The 13,587-nt window shown below is 33.0% G+C and overlaps 1 protein-coding gene across 1 annotated transcript; it reads right to left on the bottom strand.

Annotated features, from left to right (window-relative positions):
* Nucleotides 1-5,470: 5,470 nt before the first annotated feature.
* LOC106883425 (vacuolar protein sorting-associated protein 26C) lies at nt 5,471-13,167 on the bottom strand. The gene is made up of 9 exons (XM_014934421.2): nt 13,060-13,167; nt 12,186-12,329; nt 11,213-11,362; nt 10,573-10,653; nt 9,254-9,331; nt 9,077-9,157; nt 8,552-8,648; nt 7,769-7,894; nt 5,471-5,807 (listed from the first exon to the last, which is right to left on the bottom strand). The coding sequence occupies exons 1-9, from the start codon at nt 13,114-13,116 to the stop codon at nt 5,725-5,727; spliced, it is 897 nt and encodes a 298-aa protein (XP_014789907.1). The 5' UTR covers nt 13,117-13,167; the 3' UTR covers nt 5,471-5,724.
* Between the last annotated feature and the right edge of the window lie 420 nt (nt 13,168-13,587).

The following is a 13,587-nucleotide window of genomic DNA, read 5'->3' as shown; positions in this document are numbered from 1 at the left end:
TATTATTATTATTATTATTATTATTATTATTATTATTATTATTATTATTATTATTATTATTATTATTATTATTATTATTATTATTATTATTAAGGCGGCAAACCGGCAGAATTGTTAGCATGCCAGATGAAATGCTTAGTGGTAGTTTGCCTGTCGCTACATTCTGAGTTCAAATTCTACCAGGGTTGACTTTACTTTTCATCTTTTTGGGATTAATTAAATAAGTACCAGTTATGCACTGGAGTCAATGTAATTGACTTAATCCCTTCCTCCAAATTTCAGGCCTTGTGTCTACAGGAGAAAGGATTATTATTATTATTATTATTATTATTATAGTAACTGGGTACTTTTTTTTTTCTTGGTACTGGCACCTGTGAAGTTGCCATGGAGCTTGCAAGAATACAGAACTATGAAAGAAAAGAAGGAGGTGGTGGTGGTGGTAGTGGGGTAAACAGGTTCTTGTTGAGGAGCTACATGTTTTCTCACCTTTAAGGGAGAGCATTAGAATGGTCAGTAGGACAATAGAAACCATGCCAAAGCAGACACTGGAACTTCGTACGATCCTTGGACCCACTGGATCTTGTCAAACTGTCTGACCCCTCCAAGCAGGGAACGTGGGCATTAGACGTTAAATGAAGATGATGACGATGATGATGATGGCAACGACGACGATGATGATGATGATGATGATGGTGACAACAATGACAATGACAATGGTGGTGATGATGATGATAATTGTATATCTGTTTTGTGGATGCAGCATTGTTGAATGGTTAAAAAACAAAAAGTCTCAATTTGCAAACCTGAGTTGCTGGGTTCAAATCTAAGGCAATAGTAAAAGATACTTGCTTTAGATTGATCAAAGCCTTGTGAGGGAAAAATGGGTTGATGGAAATTGTGTGGAAGCAGTGGCATAGTAGTTAGAGTGTGTGCCATCTGGAGCAGTCATCAGTTTGTTTATGAACCCCCATATCTGGGAATGCAGCTTCTACAGACGTATACAGCAAGTTCAAAAGTGCTGCTCTCATACAAGTGTCAGCTGAAGCTGGAATGGATCATCCACCTCACTTGTCTCCTAGCAATGCTGCTGTGTGAAAGGGAATAAAGATAGGGTAGGATAAAGGATAATGATCCTTAACCTGAGTTATGTAGACCCATAGTGCCATTTCCCAGGTTTCTGTGGCACATATATTCATCCCTGGATGAGACACCAGTCTGTCACAGAATTATTCAGTTTTGCCAGCTGAATAAACTAGAGCAATACAAAATGCAGTGTTGTGCTCAAGAACACAACATGTCACCTGGTCCAGGAATTGAAACCACAATCTTATGATCATGAGTCCAACACCCTTACCACTAAACCACATGCTTCCCGAAGAGCATAAAGGCATTGGATAGATTTAAATGTAATTCAAAGGTACAGCTTTGTCACAAGCTATATCACATTGATTCTACCTGAAGATCATGTTAATGGTACACACACCTATAAAATGAATGCTCAGGTGCTTACATACTAATTCAATAAGCAATTAATCCAGATGATTAAATAACAAACTCGTCCTGATCAAAACCAATAGAGATCTGTTTAACTATTACAACACCTGTTCTATTGTAATGTTAATTACACTTTCAGTTGTCATTATCTGGTGAACCTCTTTTATACTTCACCATTTCTTTTCTGCTTTCCTGTTCTAGAAATTAATTTTATTACGACAACATTTGTAACAATAAATATAAAAGGAGGAAATGGAATGTTGTGGCTTTCATGCCTTTTTTTTAAATATGAAAATATCAATTAGCATAAGTTAAATAAAATAGTTTCAGCCAGTAATTATTTTATCCACCACCAACAAAAAAAAAAAAAAAAAAAAAAGGTAAAGTCTACCTTGGCAGAATTTGAATTCAGAATGTAATGAGTTGGAAGAAATACCGCAAAGTATTTTTTAATGGCACTCTAACAATTCTGCCAGCTTGCGGCCTTATTGTACAGAACTATGGTAAAATGGAAATAAGCAGAAAAAATTTCAGCACACGAAAAATAAATAGATAAATAAATACATAAGATCTGCTTCTGAGGAATGTTGAAAGAAAAGAAATAATGTTTTAACATGACTGATCAATACTATGGCCTGCCAAAAAAGTATAACAACTTAATTATACTTAGGTGTAAATCTATTGACAAAGTTAAGGAATTCTGAAAATCATAGATCTTTAAAAGCACAACAACAATTGCCATTTCTGTGTTAATCATTAATAATTTATGGAATTTTCTTTTGCATCTGTCAGTCAAACGATTATTCTGATTTTATTGATTTTCTTTTGGGTGACAGATTTGAATGAATCATCACATGTGCCTCCTTCCCATTGCTGACGAAAAAGAGATCAGCGTTTCTTTCACGTCTTATCAATTCCCCTCTTAATGTTGTCACTCTTGACATATTTCCAATAGAAGCCATTGCTAACAACATCTGACATTGAGGAGAAAGACAGAGAGAGAGCGGGAGAGAGAGAGAGGGGGGGAATACATAGTAGGAGCAAAAGAGAAAAATAAAGAAAGAAAAAGAAGGGGAGATAAAGAGAATAAAAAGGAACAATAATAGATTGTTAAACAATGAGTATTATGAAAATAACACAACCATAAACAAAATCATGAAATTGTTCTAAGAATTAATTTTATAATAAAGGGTTTGTTAAAAAAAAAAACCGCGTAGACAATATTGTTTTACAAATATTTTCATTGCAGTGTGCGTCATTTTGTTAGTAGCAAATGGCTTATCTTAGATTAGTTGCTACTTAGCAACTGGAATTCTTTTGCTGCCAAAGAGCACATAATTATTATGGATAAACAAAACAGTTAAAAAAGAAATAAATATATAAAAAATTAAAGAAAGAAAGTAAATTTTTTTTTTGCTTTCAGAAACCAGGAATAAAAGTGTTTTGTTGACAGGAAATGGAGCTAATGATACATATGAAGAGTGGAGAAAATTGTTTTAATTTAAACAAAACTAATTTTTTTTTCTTTATTGACATCTGAAATTATATGTAGTTAAACTACAAATTGGAATACAAGTATGTCTCTTTCTTTTTTTTTTTTTCGTTCTCTTTCTAATTAGGGATCAGTAAATATTGATTTTTCTGAAAAGGATTAATTAAGATCTCAGTTCAAGAGTGAGGAAGGAATGGAAAAGTGTGAAGTTTGCATCTTTTGCAAGGGTTTTTAACAGCATAAATTGCATGAAATAATTTCAGTAGAGAATTGAAACTGCATCTGAAATTTAATTATGATAGTCATCACTGCTCTGCTAGTTCAGTGAATATTGAAGTACTGAAAGACGAACAATAACATAATTATTATAATTTTACACATGGTGTTTTAAGATATGTTACAATCAAGTAATTTATTAAAAAAATTCTATCATGGAATATATAGCGCAGGAGTGGCCTATATATCTATCACAGAATATATAGGCGCAGGAGTGGCTGTGTGGTAAGTAGCTTGCTTACCAACCACATGGTTCCAGGTTCATTCCCATTGCGTGGCACCTTGGGCAAGTGTCTTCTACTATAGCCTAGGGCTGACCAAAGCCTTATGAGTGGATTTGGTAGACGGAAACTGAAAGAAGCTTGTCGTATATATGTATATGTATATATATGTATGTCTGTGTTTGTCCCCCCAACATCGCTTGACAACCGATGCTGGTGTGTTTATGTCTCCGTAACTTAGCGGTTCGGCAAAAGAGACCAATAGGATAAGTACTAGGCATCCAAAGAATAAGTCCTGGGTCGATTTACTTGACTTAAGGCGGTGCTCCAGCATGGCCACAGTCAAATGACTGAAACAAGTATTGGTTGCAGGCATTGGTGTGTGGTTAAGAAGCTCATTTTATAATCATGTGGTTTCAGGTTCAGTTGCACTGTACATCACCTTGGGCAAGTATCTTCTACTATAGCCTTGGGTTGACCAACACCTTGTGAGTGAATTTGGTAGACAGAAACTGTGTGGAAGTTTGTCGTGTGTATGTGTGTGTGTATGTGCATTTGATGTTTTATGCTCAAACCAGCCAGATATGGACTCCCATACCTACCCTACATTGTCATTCTAAAAATATACACTCATTTGATTGAATTCTCAAAGCTGCAAGACAATGCATAATTAATTCAAAATAATGTGAATAATTAAGCATTACATTTGGCAGAGTAAATTGAATGCTAAAGGGTTAAAAATAAAAATCACTTATTAAGAATTGATCTTTGGATTTGTAAACAACTAATTAGTCTGCTTACTCTAATTTCCCATTTACAATGGAGATTATAGCACTGACTGTCTTTTCTGAATAATTTGTTAAACATAGGCATATTCCCAGATTCCACATTATCTTGATAGCTCATGCTAGGTTATGTACTACTTCCATAAATAAAGAGCTTAAAAACATTCAATGGGGACAGGATAATCTCAGCAGCAAGACACAATTACAACACATTTCAAAGAGACATTTCACATATATCTATCTTTTCATTAATGATATCAGAAAGTCATACCTTCCAAAGTTTATATAAATATCAGGTTTTACAATCTCTGATGAGGACCACATATCTAAAAATACAGCCATATGTGCAACCTAAGCACAATTGTAGAATAGAAGTACATATGCATGCACACATGTATATCAGGACTCATACACTGAATCCCTTTCCTGACCTTTGTACATAATTCTATGTACTGTATATGCACCTTTGATGAGTTGTAGTGCACACAATAATTTCATTATCATTATTACTATTTAACCCACATTAACTGGGAGTAATGTTGTTGCTAGACTCATACACAAATATGCAGTATCTTAGATGCTATTAAAAAACAAAACAAAACTTTTCATTTAGCAGAGAAACCTTCATTCAGCAATACACTGCAACAACTAATGCACTGTCTCCTCATTTGTTTCTTTTATTGCCGAAGCCCATCTAATGAATCTGCATTTCACTATCTCCATTGTCTCAACCCATAAATCTTGTAGTAAAGCTTTCAACAAAGAATTATAATCAGTCACAGCTCCTTCTTGTCTATGCTTTCTCTAAATAGATATTGACCAACAAAGTTTATGCTGAGCATCAACTGCATTCACCTAATTAGTTTGGGAAGAACTGCAAAAGCTATGGGTATTATCCCTCCTTTTATTATTTTTTTCTTTATATTTATCATCATTTCCATGATTTAGCATCTGTTTTCCATGCTGGCATAGGTTAGACAATTTGACTGGAACTCATAAACCAGAGAGCTGTACCAGATTCCAGTCTGATTTGGCTTGGTTTCTATGGTTGGATACCTTTCCTAATGCCAACCACTCCAAGAGTCTAATAGGTTTCCTTTTACATGTCACCAGCACAGGTGCCTTTTATGCACTGTTTTAAAAGTATTTTCCAGTATATGAAAGATTTATAATGATTACACAAAGATGAAACATAATTCTAATAAATATACAAAATTATTCAATATTTATTTTCATAGAAATATTGTTAGAACAGTATTTTACAGCAGGAATTTAACTTGTTTTATTGTTTGAATAATCTGAAATTCAGGCATTCAAACACCATATTATCATCACCATCATCATTTATATCATTAATATTAAAATTTATTCTATGAAGTAGAATTTTATTGTATTTACAATGGTATCATCAAGAAATTTTATTTCATTAATAATATTAAGAAGTCTTTGTGCCTCTTCAGAATCGAGTTAATTTCAGAGGAAAATTTGCTGTAACCATATAGTCATCTTGGAACACAACAACTATATTGATTTCAAACTCTGCAAAAAAAAAAAAAGATTAAAATTGTTAATTATATTTATAATTAATTATGCACAAAAGATTAAGCAGTTATATTTTATTTGTTTATATTTAGAAATTATCTCTCATTCAAGATAAAACAATTATTTAAGTAGATATTGACACCATTAAAAAAACAAAACAAAAAACATTGAATATCTATAGAAATCATTTCATTTTAACTTCATCAAAGCTGACCAAAATCATTACTTCAGTTGTTGAGTGCAAATGTATGTACACTATATTTCTCTGAGAATTTTAAATTCCGATAGATTTTAATGCTTGGAGTATTAAAAAGCTAACTAGATATAATTATGCGATTAAAGATAAAGCAACATTAGATCAAGGACTAATATATTTTAATTCTCTAGAAGCATGAAAGACAAATTATATGTTTCAGCCTAATTATAACCTCATTAGCAAAGCACTGTCCTCACTATACATGCTGATGTAGTACTGACTCAATCACTAAATAACTTTACAAGATTGGTTGACACCAGAAGGGAAATTGTTTTGAAAATAAGAAGTCAGAGAAGCCATTTGCATTAAAAACAGGGTTAAGTTAAGAGTTAACATATTTATTGCAGGGAGAATTAAAAAGGTTACTAAAAATAATAATAAAGCCATTTTATAGTAAGATCAAATGCTTATGTGTATGTGTATGAAATTTTAGCCATATAAGAAGCACTGGCGCTGGTGCCAAGTAGAAAGCATTCAGTACACTCTGTAAAGTGGTTGGTGTTATTAGGAAGGTCATCCAGCCATAAAAACCATGCCAGAGCAGACAATGGAGCCTAATGCAGCTCCCAGATTTACCAGCTCCTGTTAAATCGTCCAACCCATGCCAGTACGGAAAACGGACGTTAAATGATGATGATGAAGCAGCGTATTTGTGTTCTAGATGTTTGACAAGATGGGCTTCATCTGCAGATTCATTGCGAATAACATCAGATATGTGAAGATGTGTTCAATTTTTTTGGCACAAATTCCAACATATAAAGAGACATGGTGTTGTAAGACAGTGCAATGGTTGTGAGGTTCAAGGAACTGGACTAGACATCACATTGCTATGAACTCAAACCATACTACAATAACCAATGCAATAAGTCGCTAAGTAAGGCACATAACTCTTCTTACTATTTTACTTGTTTCAAGTCATTTGACTGCGGCCGTGCTGGAGCACCGCCTTTAGTCGAACAAATCGACCCCAGGACTTATTCTTTGTAAGCCTAGTACTTATTCTATCGGTCTCTTTTGCCGAACCGCTAAGTTACGGGGACGAGGACATAAACACACCAGCATCGGTTGTCAAGCGATGTTGGAGGGACAAACACAGACACACAAACACACACGCACATATATATACATATACATATATGCGATAGGCTTCTTTCACTTTCCGTCTACCAAATCCACTCACAAGGTGCCACGCGGTGGGACTGAACCCAGAACCACGTGGTTGGTAAGCAAGCTACTTACCACACAGCCTCTCCTGCTGATATTTTAACTCTTTAGTATTCAAATTATTCTCTCAAATGTAATACTTATTCATTCATATTTTTTTTGAATTGATCATGCATTATCACATAGCTTTGAGATTTCAGTGATATGATAGTGTGGTTTTAGAATGGTATTGTAGGGTAAGTGTTATATGTCAGATCTAGCTAACTTGAACATAAAACAAGTAAGTATAATATTTGGGCGAGATATGGCCAATTTAAATGCTAAAGGGTTAAAGTGTTTATCACAGTTAGGTTTCTAATAAGACAAACTGTTTTTTTTCTTTGGACCGGTTCATATGTCTGGATACCTCTACTGGGAGTACTGCATTGTTTGTTTTTATTAAGTAATCACCCTTTGCTATTACATTTAACTCCAATTAATCATATCATTATTAATCTCATTATAACTCTTGAAATAACAAAAGGAGAGAACGTCTCACCTATTTTGAAATTATTAGTTGATAATGTGGGACAGGTAAAGAGTCGTGGGAAGATCATATAAATAGGGATTGACAGGTTCCGGCAAACATCACCTTCTGCCAGTTGAATATTCTGTATTTCAGTTGCTATTAGAAAAAGAGAGAAAAAGAAGAAAAAGAAAAAAGGATAAGTGATGTATATCCCATTGAAAATTCTGTAACATAATCAAAAGAAATATTTGAAATAAAAGAACTGAACAAATTTAAAGGAATTTTTTCTCACTGTGTATAGTGTCATATTTGATGACATAAAAGACGCACCCAATTTCAGAAGTGCATATTCAAGAAAAAATTATTCTGTGCATAAAAGTATGTAATATAGATCCAACATCATAGGATGTGGGGTGATTTTTTGAGATACTTTCTTGAAAAACAAAGCATGTCTCATGTGCAATCAAATACAGTATTTGTATGTTTTTTGTATGTCTTGTTTTTATAACCGGAAAAAAAAAATTGCAAAAAAAATAAAAATAAATAAAGAATTTAATAAAACAAATTTGTCATTATCTAAGCTGATGTTTGGAATAAATTAACATAAAATTTTGATGGAAGATTATAATTTAAATCATTTTAAAACAGGAGGCTTGTGTTATAGAAACCAGGATAAGTCTCAGGCAGGTTGGTATCAAAAAGATTAAAATCATTTTATGACTATAAAGAAGATTAAAAATGAAAAATTCATTATAAGCTAATAAACTTTTAAGTAGCAAATGAAAATGTTATGTTACAAAAATCACAACCAACCTTCATTAGCATAACCTTCAGCACAGCCACATGTTTCAACACGGACAAGCTGAATTTCAATTGATTTGATAGCTGTTTCACAATAGTCCACAACCAACTGAAAAGAGTTTAAAATTATAAGTCCGAATATATCCATTCATCTTGTACAACAGTTTGTCAAATATAACATAGTTTCAACTACCTTTATGTATACAATTGAGCAAGGACTCAGCTGGTCTTAAAGAAATATTTAGAGGACCTCAATTGTTAATTGTTTACCTAAAGAAATCAGAAATATAAAAGGGACCTCTACGGAAACATTAAAAAACAAAAATAATACATTGTGATTGGGTAGTGAACTTCTTAACTACAGAGCCATGCCAAAGCCTATTATTTTGGCACTTGGGGAATGCAAAAGATTTGCTGACAAACACATTTAAATATGTTTGATTACATAAAAGTTAGCCAATTCATGAATTCTCCCTTCTTTCTCAAAATGCTTCATTGATTTGATATTGCAAATGTTAAAATAGTACATCCACTTACCTCTCCTGTCAAAGGTTTGGTAATGCTTAAATTTAAGGAATCGATCATACCAGTCACTTTGAAATCAGGTATATTCTTATCCTGTACAGAAATAAAACATTACAGACTTAATACTGAAATATTAACAGAAACGAACAAGGAGAAAAAACAAAACAAGAGATTTAGCAATTTACATACATTTCCTTTCATGTTAGTTAGAGTGTCTGGGCTAATTGTAACAGGTTGAGGTTTTGGCACAGCACGTTCTTCGTCATTCTGAAATATATAAAAAATTTGTGCATTACATATCTGTGAAGTAAACCTCTTTCACACTTTTTAAGAAATCCATATTATTTATTTGTCATTATTGATTACTGGCATAAAATACTATAAAATGATGTGCCCGAGACATAGAAATTATAAGAGAATTAAAATTTCTCAACAATATAATGAAATTGATGAAGTTAAAATGATTACAAGACAAATTAGGTTTGCAGTTGGTGAGGAAAATCACATAGCAGGCTAAAATAGAAAGCAGTAATTCAAGATGCCATGCAGTGGGACCGAACCTGGAACATAGTTGCATAACAGACTTATTTCTTAATACCACAGCTAAGCCTGTGCCTGCGTATCGAAGGAAATTGAGATTTAGATAAGATCAAATCAATTTAGGTCATGCAGCTTTCATTATATATTGTTGAAAGTGGACTGTCCTTAGGACGTATAATTAAATTCCTAAGGCAATAAATTCAAAAATAAAAACCAAGGTTAATCCTTTCTATAATGAGTAATCGTTACATAATTAGCAAAATAAACTGTTAGCTGTAAAATTAAGTTTGCTGATAAGGATACTATATTTTCTGGCATTCATGCCATATTTTTCAGACCAAGATTTACAGCCAACAATTTACACCAAGACAACCCTGAAGAATCAAAAGTTCCAAGTGAAATGCAACAGTATTTGGAAAGATAGGGATGATGTTTGAGTGCTTACATGGTACAGTTATACTATATACTATGCTGGAATATATGGTAATAATCGATTTAAATAATAGTTTTATAGGAAAGTGGGTTATACATCATTAGATGTATACCTGACTTTCCTATATAATATTAGAAATTAACGATACGCTGAACTCCAGACTATCAACACTAACAACATTTATTCAGGTGGTAAATATATACATCTTTAGCTCTTGTTTGTTGTTACAGCTTCTGTGTGTGTGAGCATTGTTGTTGGGACGTTGGTATGTGGATGTAAGCGAGCTGTCGAGTGTAAGTCTGAAAGATGGAGAGAGACAGCTAAACACGTCCATGCTCAATCGCTGGCCAGCAAGAAAGAGACAGAATGAAGCGGGAAAGCTTGCTTGTTGAATTCCACGCATGCGTGAGACTACGCATTCGCACAGCGTTACTACAGTTTTAAACTGTTTCCTAAAAGAAAATGCCCATTTATAAGACATGATTATGAAATGAATTTCAAAATTGTTCTTATACTTTGCAAAAAACTGACTTACTTTATATTCAATAATAAATTCACAGATCTTTTGAATATCTTTATTCAATAATGACCGTTTCAGCTCTGCTTTGATAATATACTATAAATAAAATAAAAATAATTATAATGAAGCAAAAGAACTCATTATTATTTACTTTTTTATATATTATGATGCAAAAGAAATTAGTTCAATCAAATATCTTTTCATTAGTATAATTACAATTATTTCTCACTTGGAAACCTGCATTCTATCACCAGTAACTCATTATCATCACCTGTTGGATGTTAGCAACAGATTCCTAGATGTTCTGGCTGCTGACAGTCATAAGTGCTAATATCACAACTCCTTCAGCTGTCTTAATTGCTTTCCTAACTCTATTATGAGTTACTCAACAACTTCCTGTCATAGACTGAAGACATTTTAAGTTATCAAGCTTGGGGACTTATTATTTAAAAAAAATTATTTTCTTTCATTTTATTATACATCAATGTATTTTATTTAAAATGAAGTACTAAGAACTTATAATAGATTGCCTACTCTTGCATCAGTGGGGCAACCTATAATACCTTGTTATGTATCGTATTAGGGATACTTGTTATACAGGGTAACATATTATACATGGACTTTCACAGTGCATTTCAATAGTGGTGTAACTTACCTGGATGCTTACGTATACACCATGGTAAGTTTCATACAATGTTCTGTGCATTTTAGGCTTTAAAGGAACTTCAAATGGTAGCTTTGTTTTTCCTGGTGGAATCTTACCTGGTTTAGCTACGTCTATCAAGTATTGCAGAAGACATATTGGCTATAAAATATAGAAAAAAGAAAGAGCTAGTTTAGAGATGTCAGGAAAATTAAACAACATTGTTTAAGATGAATTATAATACAGGTGCAAGTATGGCTGTGTGGTAAGAAGTTTGCTTCTCGACCATGTAGTTCTGGGTTCAGTCCCACTGTACAGTATCTTGGGCAAGTGTCTTCTACTATAGCCTCAGAGTGACCAAAGGCTTGTGAGTGGATTTGGTAGACAGAAAGAAAAATAAGCCTGTCATATATATGACAACCGGGGTTAGTGTGTTCACATCCCCGTAACTTAGCAGTTCAGCAAAATAGACCAGTAGAATAAATACCAGGCTTAATAAATAAACACTAGGACTGATTTGGATAAAAGTTGAAGGTGGAGCCCCAGCATGGCCAGTCTAATGACTGAAACAGATAAAAGATAAAAAAGAATACATGTGATCTATAAATAATTATACACAACAGACTCTGTTGTAGTGGACAGGTCTTCTCAAGTACAGCAATGTGCCTCATATCTCAGTCATCTATCATCTCCTTCGTAAGGTTCAGCATTTGAAATCATCCTTCAATTATAATAATAATATAAATATATATGACAAGCTTCCATAGTTTCCATCAAATAACTTCACTAGCAATCATTGGGCAGCTTGAGGCTATAGTAGAAAACTCTTATCTGAAGTGCTGTGGAGTGGGTTTGAACCTGAAAACACATGGTTGCAAAGCGAGTTTCTTAACCACACAGTGATGCCCTAAATATTTATTTTAAATAATTTTACAATGGAAACATTTATAAGGCATCAAAAAGAAAAAAAAAAATGTATATATACTTTAACCGAGTTGTAGAATGCTTCAAAGAGCCCAACACTTTTGGGGCTAAGCTGCAAATTAACAGTTCCATCGATGCTAAGCACTATACCTTGGTGATGAACTTCTGATTTGCTTTGAATAATAACTACACCAGAAAGTACATCCTGGAAGAAAGTCGGAGATAAGAATCAGAATTTTGTTAACAAGTTGTAATCTAATTTAACAGAACAGATAAAGGAGATTAAAGGAGGGAGAAAAAGGAGATTAAAGGAGGGAGAAAAAATGAGCTGTAGATAAATCATATGCAAGAAAGGTAAAACTATTCGCATTGTATAGAAGCCGAGTTTAGTGTCATCGAATATAAAGAACAACAATATTATGAATATAAACATGATCACGTGAAGACTGGTACAAGAGAATCGGCGAATTAAAGGATGTTAGTCTCCCCATTCTTACACTTTTTAAAGATTTATCAACGAATTCTTGACAATAATTTTCATAGCAAATTGACTAAAATGTATTATTAGTAAATAATTTACTCATATAGTCGCGTGAAATACAAACAATTAGCTAAGAGTCCCTTTTCGTAGTTATGACGGAATGAATAGAGCTTAATTAACATTTCCATTTGGAAAGCAATATTTTCACAAAATCCTGAAATAATATTTTTTAAAATAAACACTGCATTTGGAAGGGACAAGCTCGTATCCTTTTTAATATGCTAAAAATACTGTTAGCATCGTGTAAGTAAAAAGGTATCCTACACGCCCCCAAATATAATTCTATCAAAATATATAAATGATAAATGAAGCTTTTAGTTCACCACAAATATCAGCGCATATTAATCAAATCAACATCCAGGACAAATAATAAAACGAGAATACCACTACCTACACCTTCACGATATACTTTGCTTGCTCGCTTTAATTTGATGTCTACGATCGTCGCCATAATGTTGTTATAATAAACATTAGAGCCGCTTAAGTCAAATATAAATATTAACTACGATGAAAGCATATTTAGTTTTTAAACACTGGGAATAAATAAATATTCAGAATTTATTTTTGAGTAACGATATATATTTTTTAAACTTTATATTATCTGAACAAAATTTATATAAAGTTATATAATGAATATCTGAGGGTTAGAGGAGAGGCTTTAAAGGATGGCTAAGAAAGTTGGATGTTAGGCTACTTTCGCTTTCTACTGAAGCAATTCCACTTCTATTTCCTTTTCAACTCTCGGTGATATTCAACCACATAACTTATATATTTGTAGTTCATGAAGTCAATGCCACCTGTAGTCATCTACATATAAAAAAGAAATAAAAAAGCATTTATAAGAAACTTGCATAATTTTTTTAAAAAATGTGCCAAGGGAAATAACTCAGAGTAGCCTGTAGCATATATTTAAACATTATAG

This window comes from Octopus bimaculoides, chromosome 20 (genome assembly GCF_001194135.2).
Source record: "Octopus bimaculoides isolate UCB-OBI-ISO-001 chromosome 20, ASM119413v2, whole genome shotgun sequence".
Classification (NCBI taxonomy): Eukaryota; Metazoa; Mollusca; class Cephalopoda; order Octopoda; family Octopodidae; genus Octopus; species Octopus bimaculoides.
This window is presented reverse-complemented; position numbering and strand designations above follow the sequence as displayed.